The 17,208-nt window shown below is 39.0% G+C and overlaps 1 protein-coding gene and 1 long non-coding RNA gene across 2 annotated transcripts in view; one reads left to right on the forward strand and one right to left on the reverse strand.

Annotated features, from left to right (window-relative positions):
- si:ch211-283g2.1 overlaps window positions 1-14,393 on the reverse strand; it is a 56,821-nt gene extending 42,428 nt beyond the window's left edge. The window contains exons 1-3 of the mRNA XM_017356218.4: window positions 14,218-14,393; window positions 1,912-2,046; window positions 1,507-1,711 (exon numbers count right to left, since the gene is read on the reverse strand). Of these exons, the coding sequence (XP_017211707.1) occupies window positions 1,507-1,711; window positions 1,912-2,046; window positions 14,218-14,350 (473 nt within the window). The 5' untranslated portion in view covers window positions 14,351-14,393. The remainder of the gene's footprint in view (window positions 1-1,506; window positions 1,712-1,911; window positions 2,047-14,217) is intronic.
- LOC141385735 (uncharacterized) overlaps window positions 1-17,208 on the forward strand; it is a 48,447-nt gene that overhangs the window by 9,870 nt on the left and 21,369 nt on the right. Inside the window, exons 3-4 of the long non-coding RNA XR_012406646.1 lie at window positions 1,906-2,026; window positions 14,240-14,357. This is a non-coding gene — a long non-coding RNA (uncharacterized lncRNA). The remainder of the gene's footprint in view (window positions 1-1,905; window positions 2,027-14,239; window positions 14,358-17,208) is intronic.

A 17,208-nucleotide genomic window follows, 5' to 3' on the forward strand; every position in this document is an offset into this window, starting at 1 on the left:
ATGCATTTCTTCAGTGGAGTGCGTACAACACCGTTCTTATCCATGAAAGTAAAGGAGTAAACAGTAATATGAAGTAAAGAGGCCGAATGGAGGAGGCTCGTTCTTTATCCTCGCTCTGCAGATGCTCTGTTTAACCGTTTTCTCGCTAGTGAAACGTTCAGTTTTTCCATTTACAAAGTCCACCATGTAAATGAGCCATGGCGTGATGCTACTGACTCTAAGTGCGGTTTATTCATAAACTAATTTCGAGAGGATCACGTGCTTATAATCAACACGGCTGGCTCCTCGTTAGCTCCGTAATCAGCCCTATTAGATGATTACGGAAGCATCATAAATAACCTGAGTTTTTCACTCCAGTTATCTTCGTCTTGAAGCTCCCCCCTTTCCACCCCTACATCCTCCCACTTTTTTCTGATCGGGCAACACGGTGGCCCAGTGGCTAGCACTGTTGCCTCACAGCAAGAACACCGCCGGTCTAACCCATCGGGACGGTTGGTGTTTCTGTGTGGAGTTTACATGTTCTCCCCAGGTTTCCCGGTTTCCTCCCACCATCCAAAAACATAACCCATAGCCAATCGACTAAAACAAATTATCACCCAATACAACCTTAGTTCACACTTCTCACGGTGACAAGCAGGGGAGTTCTCGAGACCTACCTGACCTCGAATTCCCCTCTCGCCCTTCTAACGGGAGGGAGCCCCGGGCTCGAGGATATTACGAGCTCAGGGCTCTCTCCCGGGACAGCATGCCAAATACGCTTTATTGATTATCAGCTAAGTGTGAACTCTTGAAAAGGAAACGGGACACGAGACTGACTGGTTTTAATGCATGTTATGCCCAAAAAACACCCATAACTCATTAAGAGAATAAGCACAACCCTGTTAGATCATGCACCACGGCGCAAACCGTAATATCTGCCCGTAAAATATTACATGTATACAAGCCCTTATTGCTTTTGCGCCATGCGCTTTAGACTTTGTGCCTAGATCGTGAAAATAGAGCCCACCATGTTTACTTGCTTTTGAGAGCTGCGCTGCTTATTTTTAATTTTTTAAAACACATCATGGTACGTGTGCAAAGGTCTCTCACACACACCATACATGGAGTAAAAGCCAGAAACTGAGCTTTTTTTGCACTGCAACTGATGATCAACAGTAAAAATCACCAATTTGACCTCTACTCAACAGGGAAAACTACAAACAATCAAGAATGCATGATCATATGCTGTCATGCTTTTCAATCTAAAAATATGATTATAATGGAAGCCAATGGGACAAAAACAGCCACCACATAACCAAAGGGCAGTCAATTTGCCCAGAGTGTATGGTTGAATTTTTTTAAATGCTCAACGCAATTTCCCAAAATATGTGTTAAAACAAGATTTGTGAGAAGATTATGGCCAAATTAGCACTCAAAATCAGCCCAGAGTGGATGAAAACCTCCTCAACAGCACACAAGGGTTAATTGAATATGAGGAATAGAAAACAGAATATGTTTTAATCATACTTGAAGAACTGCTGGCTGGCGGTGGAGGACGAGGAGCTGTTGGTCACTTGGTCGGTGCAGTTCACCGTGTTCCACGTGTTGTTGCAGTTTTGCCAAAGCAACTCACTCCGAAAAGAGCTGAACATGTAGTAGAGGGCCCACGTGATGATTATATTATAGTATGTGCACATGATGAAAGAGATGGCCACCGTTGCCATGCCAACACCTGGTGAGAGCACAGATTACAGCGACAATAACCTTTAGTCAGTAATTAGCCGTATATTATTATATCAGCTTATCACTTACAATGACATTTCAGTTATGTAGATCTGACAGTTTTGTATGGTATTTTAGTTTTAGGCCATGCAGCATTAATCTTGTAATGAATCAGATTTCTTTCTTATGCATGCATTCCATCAGTCCGACCTTTGAACAGTGGACAGGCTTTGGCCAGGGCCAGGACGGGCCCTCTTCTCAGATACTGGCCCAGAGTGAGCTCCATGTGAAGCAGTGGGATCCCCAGCACCACCAGCATCAGCAGGTACGGCAACAGAAACGCACCTGAGGACGTCAGTAACCACACCAGTCAAATAATATAAGCAGTTTTAAAGCATCTTAGGGCGTACTCACACTATGTACAGTTGCCTTGAACTGGGCCAAAGCACGCTTGTCCCGCCTTCCGTCTCCCCCGACGGCCCACACTCACATTACTTTTGGGCCTGGGCACACTTTCATCATCGATAATGCGCTGTTCAGTAGAGAAGCGCTCTCGCTCAGCACAGTGGAGATTTCTCTAGTTATACTGTTTTAGTGGTTTGATATACAATGACACACAGTATAATATTTACTGAACAGATCAGCCACTTTTGATGCTCATAAACAATCATAGAGTCCTCGTGCTGCAGGAATTAGGAGGTTTGCTGAAGGTGCAGCTGTTGTGCAGTGAGGGGTTTGCCTCTTTAATAATCTACGAAAGTTTGCGTTCATTGACCGGTAAGAAAGATTAATAAATCCATATGAAACAGTCCCGTAAAAGTCACGTCTCGTCTTCAGTTTCGGGCTCAGGCGCACTTTGCACTCACACTATAAGCATACTAAGCCCAAGTGAACCGTGCTCTGGCACACCTCTTCCAACCGGGCCTGGGCCAGCCAAGTGAACCGTGCCTAAACCCGATTCAGAGCACTCACACTTCTCAAACGGTCTGGGAAACGGGCCTATGCATGGTTCGGATAGCATAGTGTGAGTACGTCCTAAAATACCCTGATTCATTGTGAACAAGTTTTAATCAATTCAAGGTAAAAACTGAAGCTCTCTGCTGTTGGTTTGGAGGCAGTCATGGCTAAGATAGGGAGTTTAGGGAGGAAATCTATAATTTACATAACTGACACATATACACTCACCGGCCACTTTTATTAGGTATACCCTACTTGTATAGACCTTTTACGCACTTCTGCATTTTTCGAACGGAAATACGTCAATGTAGTGCATTAGAACTTCCTGTTATCATAGCGGCAGATACGAAAAATGGCAGAGTCGAAGATTCACAGTTTCTGTTGTGTTCCAGGCTGTTCGTCTTCTATCCAAAAACAGCCCTACCTTTTATTTTATTTTTTTCCTGTGGATCCAAACCTGAAACCCAAATGGATACAGGCGATCTGAAGAGAGGAAGGGCATAGTTTTCATGTAAAAACAGGTAGCACCTATGTCTGCAGCCAGCACTTCGCTCCGGATGATTACAGTGGTGGCTGCATCATTCGTCTCCTGAAGAGTGATGTTGTCCCGAGCCTATTCCCTTGGAACAGCTTTACAGCTCCTTTGAGAAGGGAGTCAGTATATGACAGAACGTCAGTCTAAACAGCTATGCTGTGAAGATAGCGACATGGTGCAGTAAGGATGGATTACGACTACGTGACACACCCACCTGCATTGAGGTAAAGTTGGTTTTATATTCACACATTCGTTCATTTAGAAGTCTCTATATTGTTTACCATATTACTTTGAATATTTGATCGAAATTAGCATGCAAATATGACTTGAAAACAACATTAACACTGGTTATTTGACTGTGAACAATGTTGTACTTTGATAGTCATTGGCTGCTAATATGATTTCGCTATTTAGAGTTTGCAAATAATACTTTAAAGAAATTATTTTGTTAAAGGGAAAGTCTGAATGTGCAAATATAAAACCAACTTTACCACTATCCCACCTGCAGTTAAGATTGTTCAAAGTGTATTTAGTTAATGCTAGTCAACTATGTGTACCGTTATGCATTTCTACCTGAACAAATTCATGTTAATAATATAAGCTGTTCACGAAGCTCAACTAAAAAAATAAAATATATTTTTTTAACAATGAAACAATTTATTGCTGTGACGTAGTAAATACACTGAGTTTTATCATACTGGCATGTGTGGAAGTGTTTAAAACAAGTGTGTTACAACTGGCCCTGTGTTAGGTTCTGCCCCGCTCTCCCCTATTTTAATTGCATGTATTTAATTACTTATTTAATTAACTTCGGAAGACAACTCAGGCTCGCCGAAAACACTCTAGCTGCCATTTCTCCGTCAAAAAAACTCATACCGGAACTGGGTTTACACGTTGTTGACGTACTTCCGGTTTTTGCGTAAAAGGTCTATTGGGTTGAACCCCCTTTGGCCTTAATTCTTTATGGCGTAGATTCAACAAGGTACTGGAAATATTCCTCAGAGATTTTGCTCCATATTGACATGAGAGCATCACACAGTTGCTGCACATTTGTTGGCTGCAAATCCATGATGCCAATCTCCCGTTCCACCACATCTCAAAGGTGCTCTATTGGATTGAGTTCTGGGGACTGTGGAGGCCATTTGAGTACAGTGAACTCAATGTCATGTTCATAAAACCAGTCTGAGATGATTCACGCTTTATGACATGGTGTGTTATCCTGCTGGAAGTAGCCATCAGAAGATGGTACACTGTGGTCATAAAGGGATGGACATGGTCAGCAGCAATAGTCAGGTAGGCTGAGGCGTTGACACGATGCTCAATTGGTACTAATGAACCCAAAGTGTGCCAAGAAAATCTCCCCCACACCATTACACCACCACCATCAGCCTAAACCATTGATACAAGGCAGGATGGATCCATGCTTTTATGTTGTTGATGCCAAATTTTGCCCCTACCATCCGAATGATGCAGCAGAAATGGAGACTCATCAGAGCAGGCAACGTTTCTCCAATCTTCTATTGTCCAGTTTTGGTGAACCTGTGTGAATTGTAGCCTCAGTTGTAGCACCCGGTGTGGTCTTCTGCTGCTGTAGCCCATCCGCCTCAAGGTTGGACGTGTTGTGTGTTCAGAGATGCTCTTTTGCAGAACTCGGTTGTAGCGAGTGCTTATTTGAGTTACTGTTGCCTTTCTATCAGCGGGAACCAGTCTGGCCATTCTCCTCTGACCTCTGACATCAACAAAGCATTTGTGCCCACAGAACTGCCGCTCACTGGATATTTCCTCTTTTTCAGACCATTCTCTGTAAACCCTAGAGATGGTTGTGCATGAAAATCCCAGTAGATCAGCAGTTTCTGAAATACTCAGAACAGCCAGTCTGGCACCAACAACCATGCCATGTTCAAAGTCACTTAAATCCCCTTTCTTCCCCATTCTGATGCTCGGTTTGAACTGCAGCAGATCGTCTTGACCATGTCTACATGCCGAAATGCATTCAGTTGCTGCCATGTGATTGATTGGCTGATTAGAAATTTGCGTTAACAAGCAGTTGTACCTAATAAAGTAGCCGGTGAGTGTATATACATTTGGTGATTGCTAAAATAATTTTTCATGTTTTATTTAAGCTTTTTTCTCACAATAGTATTTCTAATGCTTAAAATAACTAAATATAAAAATTAATTTTTTTCCAATTTACTTTTGTTTTCAAAGAAAAGCAGAAAAACACAGTAAATAGTAGCGTTATTTATTCATTGTTTTTTTCAGATGCCCAATTACTAATATTTGTTTGCAATTCTAATCAGACCAAATTTATAAGTTGTAATGTTAGAATTTTACTCTAATTTCTGACTTGTGTAACTTTTAAATATAAGTTATGAATATGTAAATGTAAATTCGGACTTATATCTATAAATCTGAATCTATAAATGCAACTTAAAAGAGAAGGTAAATCTGAAAGTACAGTCAAACAGATTTAGTTCATTAAAGACACACACTGCAGTTTTGCTGTCTGCTACTCTAAACGCTTACACTCATAAAACATTCTGATTCTGATTGGCTCTCAGTGTTTTTATCTTTCATCAGCTGAGAAAAAAAAACTTGAAGTGATTCCAGCGAGATTGTTTTTCTATGTCGTAATGGTTCCACCTAACCTGAACCTATAAATATGAATCCAAACAAATGTTTCTAAATATATAATTATTTTTACACCATCATACACTTGCTACCAGACCACATATTAGTAGCATGCAAGCATTAAAGCAGTCTAAACACATCAGGTTTGACTGATCTGATTGCTGTGTCATGCTTGATCTTACACACCATTACAGTTACAGATAAACTCATTCATTTACTGTCATTCTCCTTCACGTGTGTGTGTGTGTGTGTGTGTGTGTGTGTGCACTGTTTCTTTAACTATTACAGTCTGAAAGGTCAAGGCAGATTGTTAACAGAAACATCTGAAGATCTACATGTACCTTCTATTTTCAATCACACTTTACAGTAAAGTTTCATTAAAAATGTTAATATATTTAATATCATGAACTAAGAATGAAAAATACTTGTACAGCTTTTATTAATCCCACTTCAGCATTTAATTATTTATTATTAAAATTAAACAGTTGTATTTGATAACAATAAGTAATGCACTGTTAACAATTAACAGTTACTGTAACAATATCGGATAGCATTTTTATTGAATAAAATTTAACAAAGATAAATAAGTACTGTCGTAAACATGTTGGTAACACTTTATTTTAAGGTGTCCTTTACTGTTAAAATGTGTTGCTTCTGTAAATGATTAAAGGTGCAGTAGGTGATTGTCTTCAGAAACATTTGTTGTTGTGCTGGTTGAAAGTCTCTTCACAGTCTAATAGTAATGATTACAGTAAATGATCTAAATGTATTTTTCAACCCAGGCTCATTCTGAAAACATCATCCAGCGGATGTTTCTGGAGACCGCGAAATACGTCCCGGGAGGTACGTATTTGTGCAGTTTTTGTTTTTGCGAATCCATAAGAGGCAGCTGTGTGCGCTTTTTCATATCTCGAACGTCTCTCGCGAGTTCGTGCCCGCGCTGTTCTGGCGTCAACCCACCAGAGGCCGCTGTCTGACTGATTGAATGATTGACTGCGCGACCGGCCAATCGGCTGACCCACCCTACACCTTCCAGTTTTACCGATTGACCCACATGCCTGCTTATTTCCCTAAACCTGAGCAACAATTTAGAAAAGCCGTCTAGAAAAAGAAAAGCCCTCGTCTGTTTTTTTCACTACGTTTTCGGATTTCACCACGTTCTCACCCTGTTATGAACTCGTTCACTTTATTTTTTGGATTCTGTTTTTGTCTTACCTGATTTCTGGAACTGCTCTTCCCCGTACTCGAAACCGGACGCCTTTGTCAACTCCTCCTCTCTGCATCTGAAGTCCGCCGACGCACACAATGAGCTGACTGGACAAACTGATTGCAGCGGGAAAGCCCTTCACACGGAGGTAAGCGGTCAGCCGGTAAGCGCGAAAGGGAACGGCATCACACCGCCCCGTAGCGTTCGCTTAAAAAAATGAAATGCAGCCGTACCTCCCAGGACGTATTTTGCGGTCTCCAGAAACGTCCACGTTTTCAGAATGAGCCTGAGTTGGTATTTTTATATTCTGGGTAAAGCATAAGGCTAAAAAATGTTTGTCCAATTAAAATGTCGGGCCGACATCTCCCATAATTCCGATAAGTAGCTCAAACCGTCAGCCAATGCAAATTTGAGCTACTGCGCACCTGTTTGTACGCAGCTCTGCGAGAGTGATAGAGAGCGAGAGCGAGCGGTAAAAACATGCTTAATCAAAACTTTTTTAAATCCTGAATCAATATTGGAGTTACTTTTACATGCTGGAGGAAGGACGACACCACGGCTGAAGTATTTCTCATAGACAGGAAATGTTCTGTTTTGAAACTTTTTTTGTCACGCAGAGCTGATGTAGACTGTGTTGTTATGACTGAGTTATATGCACAGAAGTGTTGTTCAGCCACTGAAATCTTCTGGTGAAAGATTAATGTGACTATTTTCAGTTTCATAAGGTCCTTTTACAGCATTGATAATGTAGATTTATATTTAGTTTAACAACAGGACATCAGTAAATAGCGCTATTCCGCCTAGCCTGCTTTACTGAGCTTAAGATGATTTTATTTTCATATTGGTTCATTTTTGAGCAATGACAACCTGCGGCGCGCTCCCTATATTGTTCCCCGCTACTCTGAATATTCGGTCAGAAGTAGCATTTACGTATGGCTTAGAAATGAGTGTAATAATGAGTGTAATTCCTGCACGACGCCGGCCAAGCTTTATCTCAACACATGAGAGAGGGTTCTGCTGTCATCTTCACTAAGGTGCGTTCGCTTGTGTTTTCAGGAGGCGTGGCTTTGGACGGCAGGGGAGGGACGGTGTTTCAGAGATTTATGCTAACAGGCTAGCATTGTGGCAGATCACCTACTGCGCCTTTAAGTTGAATCAGATCACATCAGATTTACATTTACATTTAGTCATTTAGCAGACGCTTTTATCCAAAGCAACTTACAAATGAGGACAAGGAAGCAATTTACACAACTATAAGAGCAACAATGAATAAGTGCTGTAGGCAAGTTTCAGGTCTGTAAAGTCTAAGAAGGAAAGTATTAGTAGTATTAGTTTTTTTTTTTTTTTTTGGGTACAGTTAGTGTGATATCCAGTGAGGCAATTGCAGATTAGTAAGGGAAGTGGAAACTAAATAGTTGAGTTTTTAGTGGTTTCTTGAAGACAGCGAGTGACTGCCGTTCTGATGCAGTTAGGGAGTTCATTCCACCAACTGGGCAGATTGAACGTGAGCGTGAGTGAAAGTGATTTCTTCCCTCTTTGGGATGGAACCACGAGGCAATGTTCATTCACTGAACGCAAGTTTCTGGAGGGCACATAGATCTGCAGAAGCGAGAGCAGATAAGAAGGAGCAAAGCCAGAAGTCACTTTGTAGGCAAACATCAGAGCTTTGAATTTGATGCGAGCAGCAACTGGCAGCCAGTGCAAACGGACTAGCAGCAGAGTGACATGTGCTCGTTAAACTCAGATCACATCAGATAAACTCAGTTAAAATGTGTATAAATTAAAATAGAAAGCTGGAACCTAATTAACTTAGTATAAGTAAAAGTATCCATACCATATTGTTGTCACACATCCTGGGTTGTATGGTATTAAAAGCTCAGGCTAATATTAAGGTGGCTGTTTAAGGCCTTTTAGGATCTGTGGACTTTTTTACTCATTTAGTTTTATTTGACCTTTGTACTGCAAATTTTTTTAAATGATTTTAAGAGTATAGGAGCTGAAAATTTAAAGGGCACCTATGATGCAAACTCGTCTTCAGTAAGCAGAATAAAAAGAACTGTGTGTAGGCAAGGATGGGCAAAAATTAATTCATTTTCTTTTTGGCTTAGTCCCTTTATTAATCTAGGGTCGCCACAGCGGAATGAACCGCCAACTTATCCAGTTTTACACAGCGGATGCCCTTCCAGCTGCAACCCATCACTGGGAAACATCCATACACACTCATTCACACACAAACAGTTCACCTGTGCCACATGTATTTGGACTGTGGGGGAAACCGGAGCACCCGGAGGAAACCCACCGGGAGAACATGCAAACTCCACACAGGAATGCTAACTGACCCAGTCGGGGCTCGAACCAGCGAGCTTCTTGCTGTAAGGTGATTGTGCCACCCGCTGTGTCCCCTGTATTTTTGTAATATAGAAATACTACAAAATACTTTTACAAGTAAGCATGATTCTTCTTTGCAAACCTTCCGTGAATAGACCTATTCGATAAATCCCTTTACTGTTAAACGTGAAGTAAACAATATTTGATAGCAACAGCTTTTCTCTGAGCAAATTTTAGCAGATTCTCTGCCACCTTATTCCCCTCTACTCTTACTGTACATGATTAGATATCTATAATTGTTTTACTTGTTTCTTTTTTATTCATTTAGTATTTTTTTGTACGAATTTCATACAGAAAGCCCTGTTCAATGTGGATAATGAGTTAGAATATAGTATAATACCTGTTGATTATGTTTCCACCCATTGTGTGGCCAGTAAAATTGATATAATCTTGGTCACACTTTACAACAAGGTTCATTAGTTAACGTTAAGTAATGCATTTACTAACATAAACAAACACTGAACAATATATTTACTACAATATTTATTCATGTAAATAAACGTTAGTTAATGAAAATACAGTAGTTCATTGTTAGTTCATGTTAACTCATGGTGCATTAACTACTGTTAACAGTCTTGGATGTTAATAATGCATTAGTAAATGTTCAGTTATGATTAATAAATGCTGTATATGTGTTGTTCATGATTAGTTCATGTTAGTAAATGCATTAACTAATGAACCTTATTGTAAAGTGTTACCATAATCTCTGTATAATGATTATTCAACCTCTTAACATTCTTACATTTTAAAAGGGTGATATATGAAGTGTTTAATTTTTAATTGAACTCTTCAACAGGCCTACTTAATGTAAAATATTTTTTAGTCAATTCCATATGTACTTTCAACATAATTTCTTCATTGCACAACATAAAAACATGATTTATCAAAATTACTAAATATTCAGTTATCAATTTTTGCAAATAACCTCTTCATTTATATCCTGCTGATGCCTTATAAGTAGGGACAGACAGAATCTGCGAATGTTTTTTGCTATTTCTGCGGAGAATTTTAGTAAAAGTCTGCGGATTTCTGCAGAATGATTTTGGGAATATTATAACTAAAACCTTAATATTCATTCATTCATTTTCTTGTGAGCTTAGTCCCTTTATTAATCTGGGGTCGCCACAGCGGAATGAACCGCCAACTTATCCAGCAAGTTTTTACGCAGCGGATGCCCTTCCAGCCGCAACCCATCTCTGGGAAACATTCACATACACTCATTCACACACTATGGACAATTTAGCCTACCCAATTCACCTGTACCACATGTGTTTGGACTGTGGGGGAAACCAGAGCACCCGGAGGAAACCCACGCGAAGGCAGGGAGAACATGCAAACTCCACACAGAAACACCAACTGAGCCGAGGTTCGAACCAGCGACCTTCTTGCTGTGAGGCGAACGTGCTACCCACTGCGTCGCCTAAAACCTTAATATATGAAATAAAAAATAATATCTTTTTAACTTTTATTTAATGTTTAAAATGCAAATGCAATTAGATTCACTTTATTTGGTAAATAAAGCAAGTTTGTCCTATAATATATCTAGTAAAAAGACAGAAAATATTACTGTACAAACTGCATTGAACATAAATCAGATGAACATTTTCACATTAGTCAATAATATTACTGAAATTAATTAAAAAATTGAATAAATATAGATTTACCCACATTTACTAAAACAGAATTGATAATGGGCTAGAAATTTGCAGGAAATCTGCGGAATTCTGTGGGTCTACTTATAAGGCCTGAGTCAGGTGTTTTTGACTTGTCTGTATAGACTGAATTGCTGTATTATTAAATATTAATGTTTTATTCTGTATATTCTCCAACTTTGACATCTTTAGGCAGACATATTTCCTTTTCATCTTCAACTATACTACTGGAAATTTAAACAGCCAGCGAAGTATTGTAGATATCGTCATGATGTGATGCATAATTTCCTTTCATACTCCAAGCATTGACCACCTTCTTCAATATAAATACATTTTCTGGTCTGATCTCAAGCCTAGGCAAATAACTGAGAAAGCTCCAATCAGAGGCTAAAGTATTTTGATACGAAATATTAAGCCTTTTTCATCATCCCTATCAAATACAAATGACAAAATACTATTTTGTATTTACAATATGTATGTGGAATACAGTTGAAGTCAGAATTATTAGCCCCCCTTTATTTTATTTTTTTATTTTTTAAATATTTCCCAAATGATGTTTAACAGAGCAAGGAAATTTTCACAGTATGTCTGATAATATTTTTTCTTCTGGAGAAAGTCTTATTTTTTTTGTTTCGGCTAGAATAAAAACAGTTTTAAATTTTTAAAAACCATTTTAAGGTCAAAATTGTTAGCCCCTTTAAGCAATATTTTTTTAAATGTCTACAGAACAAACCATCAATATACAATAACTTATCTAATTACCCTAACATGTTTAGTTAACCTAATTAACCTAGCTAAGCCTTTAAATGTCACTTTAAGCTGTATAGAAGTGTCTTGAAGAATATCTAGTCAAATTTTACTGTTATCATGACAAATATAAAATAAATCAGTTATTAGAGATGTTGAAAAAAAATCTCTCCGTTAAACAGAAATTAGGGGGAAAAAATTCAATATATTTCAATTTATAATTCAGGGGGGCTAATAATTCTGATTTCAACTGTGCATGTATCATAAATACTGTCCGTGTCCACAGTCATTTTGGAGTGATAGAAACACAACAAGTGTCTTTTATAAAACTTCCCGCCTTAAAATAGGATCCAAATCCCAGTGGTTTTGAGGCCCACTGCAACGTGATGTAGGAGTGCGGTTTTCCCAGCCCACAGAATTGTTTGACAGGTGCATATTAACATGTCTCCAAAGTAATGCATGTAAAAATGTCCACAGAACAGGATTCACATAGAAACTGGAATTAAAAGATCTGTTTCAGGCTCTAAGCAGGGCTCGAAATTGCGACCATTTTGGTCGCATATGCGGCCGAAATTGAATCTATGCAACCTCATATATATTTGGGCACATTAGTACGACTGCCAGCCGAGATCAATCAAGTGTTTTCAGAGAAGGTGCCCGAATCTCCATGCATTGCATTCACTACGTGTTCAGAGTAAATGTTTGCTAAATATAAAATCTAATACTGTACACATCATCGCCAAAGAAGCTTGCCTTTGATAAACTTATACTGAAACTGCGGCTCATAACAAAGAACGGCGCCGGGGGTCATAAAGAGAATTCTCCTCTAGCTCGCTCATATATTGGGCCGTCCCACTCCCTGCTTTTTTCCACAAACACAGAAAAATGAAAATCAGAGCATAACGAGACATTGAGCATTTAAAATGACACAAACCCAAACCAAATCTTTTAAAGAGTGATAGAAGTGAGACTTTTCTTATTTCTTTTGTCTGTTATGAATATCACTTTTCTATTCAAATACTGATGACTGCTTTGCAGCTTTCAGCCTTGATTTGAATTTGATTTATTATATTCTTTTGTTTGTTTTGTCGCAGAAATATTATTTATTAAATTGATGCAAATAAAAACACTAGTGCAAAATAAACATTTCTTACTGCAAAGCTTTTTTGTTTGAAGTAAAGTAACAGTAAGACTTTTTTATTGCACATAACTCACATTCAAGGCAGCATGATGAGAAATATAATTCATTGTTAGTATTAATATCATCATCATCATCCGTAATATTTTATAATTATTAGACATTCATTTTGGAATTATTGCACACAAATATCAATAAGTCATCACAGCATTAGTTAGACAGTTGATTCTGGTTTTCGTTAGTCCTGATTGAGGTTGTTTTTAAACACAACAAATCCATTAATATACCATTTGCAGTGGTGCTCATTTATTTTTGGTGGGTGCTTCTTAATTTTTTGGTGCTTCTAAATATTTGAAGTTGGGAGCACCGGTGGTACCAAGTAAAAAATAGTTAATTTCGAGCCCTGCTGAGACATAAAAATACTAAATAATTTTGCAAATATATTATTCAAAAACATGCCAAGTTAACAATAGTTTTTAAAATACACCAACTGGCAATTATAAAGTGGTTTAAAACATCTCTTCTTTAAACTCTGTTTGGCTAAGCTATTTAGGGTGCTTTCACACCTAGACAAACGCCAAAACAATCGGTCCGAGATCGCCTGAATAAGGTGGTCTCGGTTCGATCATTACAAACTCTGGAGCAGATCTATTGTAGTGAGAAAGCGATACGATCCGAGCCCGGCTATATCAAGTGTTTTATGGATATGTAATAGGCATACGGCTATGTAAAGAGAGAATTACAAGTTGGGCAGGAGGTCATTCCAGACATCCCAAGTCGTATGCAGTTGCGGGAGCCCGAAAATAATTGATAATCCCCCGGAATTTCATTCGCATCTCCTTCCCAGTCCTTAAATACGTCACGCACCCTTCTCAACCCTCTCCACCGCATCCCTCCTCGCTCTTCAGACACGTCGTGTGCACCTTGTCAAACACCACCAAACAGTTGAGCGGGACTCTGCTAAATAAACCATGAAACTCTGACCAATGTGAGGAGAGTTTACTCACACATGACTTGTTTTAGCTACTTTAGTCCGTTTAGAAACTTTGTCATGTAAAAGCGAACCGCACCAAGAGCAAAGAGCAACAATGGAACAATTTTATCGATTCACAGGTGTGAAAGCGTTGCCTAAAAAAATCAGTTTTTTTTTTTTTTTTACTTTGATCCATGCTAATAGATCAGATGCACTATGCTTAAGTTTGCTTTAGAGGAAATCAAACATCACTCTCTAGAAGCATTATTTCAGTAATGTGACTTTTACCTCCTCCGCTTCTGTAACACAGGTATGGAAACCTCCAGATGTTGCCCAGTCCCACAGCACAGCCGATGCCGGCCAGCGTAAACTCGATCTGCCTGCTCCATGTGGGTCTGCCGGCTTCCTCTTTCGCCGCCATCCTTCAGGTATGTGCAGTAGTGTGAACGCAAACTGAGATTACCAGTGGACGTAGTTGGAGTGGTGTAATGATTGTTCAGGAGCTGTAATGATTGGCTGGAAGGCGTTGGACTGGGAACAATCTTTCCTTTTATCTCCAGTGCAAATGTCAAAACATTCTTACATGAACATGCATTTACTCGAGAAGCTCAGATGGACTTGTTTTTGAAAAAATCTTGCTAAATTAAGTGAGTTTATGCTTAAAACAAGAACTAAATATATAGCTGAGAGCAAAATAATTAGCCTGGCTATGAAACTGGATCACTTTTTAAAATGATTTCCAAGTGCTGTTTAACAGATAACAATATTTAAACATTTTATATGAACATGCATTTATTTAAGAAGCTCAAAATGCTCTTGAATTTAAAAAATGTTGCGAAATTAATTGAGTTTATGCTTAAAACAAGAACTAAATATACAATTGAAAGCAAAAGGATTAGCCCTTCTATGAAATTTGATCACTTTTTAAAATGTTTCCCAAGTTCTGTTTAGCAAATATCAATATCTAAACATTCTTATATGAACATGCATTTACTACATAACAATAAAAATATACAGTTGAAAGCAAAATAATTAGCCCTCTTCTGAAATTTAAACTCTTTTAAATCAATATTCGTATTAATCAGTATCACTTATTATTCAATAATCACTTATCAATATTTGCCTAGTGCTGTTTAAGAGAGTAACAGCATATCTATAGCATATATTTTAATAAAGGTAATTTCAATTTAGGGTTTCTAATAAGGATGCCCTGATCAGGACTTTTAAACCAAGTACTTATTTCTTGTCATCGGGATCTATCAATACCGATTACCGATTCAGATGCTTTATGCTTTAGGGTGCATAAAGTACATTTTCCCTCCAAGTATGATACTTAAGTGGAGATCTCACATTACCTCGGAGAATAAATTAAGAATGCTGCATATAATTCCTTAAACATTTCAAGGAAATGGGCCTACAGTGCATCCAGAAAGTATTCATAGCACTTTACTTTTTCCGAATTCTATTATGTTACAGTCTTATTCCAAAAATGATCTTATTTAAATGGATTGTTCTAATGGATATTATTCAACATTTTACACACAATATCCTATAATGACTATGTGAACAAAAGATTTTTTTAAATTCTTGCTAATTTATTGAAAATAAAAAAGCTGTAAAATCAGATGTACATCAGTATTCACAGCCTTTGGCGTTTAGCTTTAAATTGAGCTCAGCTACATTCTGTTTCCACTGATCATTCTTGAGATGTTTCAGTAGCTTCATTGGAGTTTACCTGTGGTCAATTCAGCTGATTGGACATGATTTGAAAAGGCATACACCTGTCTACATAAGCTCCCAGGGTTGACAGTGCATGTCAAAACTCAAACCAAGCATGAAGACAAAGGAATTGTCTGTAGACCTCTGGGACAGGATTGTCTCGAGGCACAAGGCTGGGGAAGCTTACAGAAACATTTCTGCTGCTCTGAACGTTCCAATGAGCACAGCGGCCTCCATCATCTGTAAGTGAAAGATGTTTGGAACCACCAGGACTCTTCCTAGAGCTGGCCGGCCATCTAAGCTGAGTGATCTGGGGAGAAGGGTCTTAGTCAGGGAGGTGATCAATAACCCGATGGTCACTCTGTCTGAGCTCCAGCGTTCTTCTGTGGAGAGAGGAGAACCTTACAGAGGGACAACCATCTGTGCAGCAATCCACCAATTAGCTTGTATGGTAGTGTGGCCAGACGGAAGAGACTCCCCACCTGAAATTAGCCAAAAGGCATCTGAAGGACTCTCAAACCATAAGAAACAAAACTCTCTGGTCTGATGAGACTAAAATTGAACTCTTTGGAGTGAATGCCAGGCGTTACGTTTAGAGAAAACCAGGCACCGCTTATCACCAGGCTAATAGCATCCCGGATGTTTTTCAGCAGTGGGAACTGGAAGACTAGTCAGGATAGAGGGAAAGATGAACGCAGCAATGTACAGAGACATCCTGAATGAAGACCTGCTTCAGAGTGCTCTTGACCTCAGACTGGGGCAATGGTTCATCTTCCAGCAGGACAATGGCCCAAACACATCGCCAAAATATCAATGGAGTGGCTTCATAACAACTCGTTGGATGGCCCATCCAGAGCCCAGACCTAAATCCTATTGAACATCTCTGGAGAGATCTGAAAATGGCTGTATACCGTCGCTTCCCATCCAACCTGATAGAGCTTAGGAGGTACTGCAAAGAGGAATGTGTAACAATTCCCAAACACATGTGAGCCAAGCTTGTGGCATCATATTCAAAAACACTTGAGGCTGTAATCACTGCCAAAGGAGCATCAACAAAGTATTGAGCAAAGGCTGTGAATACTGATGTACAAGTGATATTCAGCTTTTTTATTTGTAATAAATTAGCAACAATTTCAAAAAAGCTTTTTTCACATTGTCATTATGGGGTATTGTGTGTAGAATGTTGAGGAAAGTGGTGCAGTAGGTAGTGCTGTCGCCTCACAGCAAGAAGGTTGCTGGTTCGAACCTCGGCTCAGTTGGTGTTTCTGTGTGGAGTTTGCATGTTCTCCCTGTGTTCGCGTGGGTTTCCTTCGAGTGCTCTGGTTTCCCCCACTGTCCAAACACATGCGATACATGCTGGTGGGTTTCCCAGAGATTGGTTGTGGCTGAAAGGGCATCCTCTGTGTAAAAAACGTGCTGGATAAGTTGGTGGATCATTCCACGGTGGCGACCCCGGATTAACAAAGGGACTAAGCCGACAAGAAAATGAATGAATAAATATTACAAAAAGTTATATCTATTAATTTAACCCAACAACTGTAATCCTTAGAACATCGATGT

Source organism: Danio rerio, chromosome 5 (genome assembly GCF_049306965.1).
Source record: "Danio rerio strain Tuebingen ecotype United States chromosome 5, GRCz12tu, whole genome shotgun sequence".
In the NCBI taxonomy this organism is placed as follows: Eukaryota; Metazoa; Chordata; class Actinopteri; order Cypriniformes; family Danionidae; genus Danio; species Danio rerio.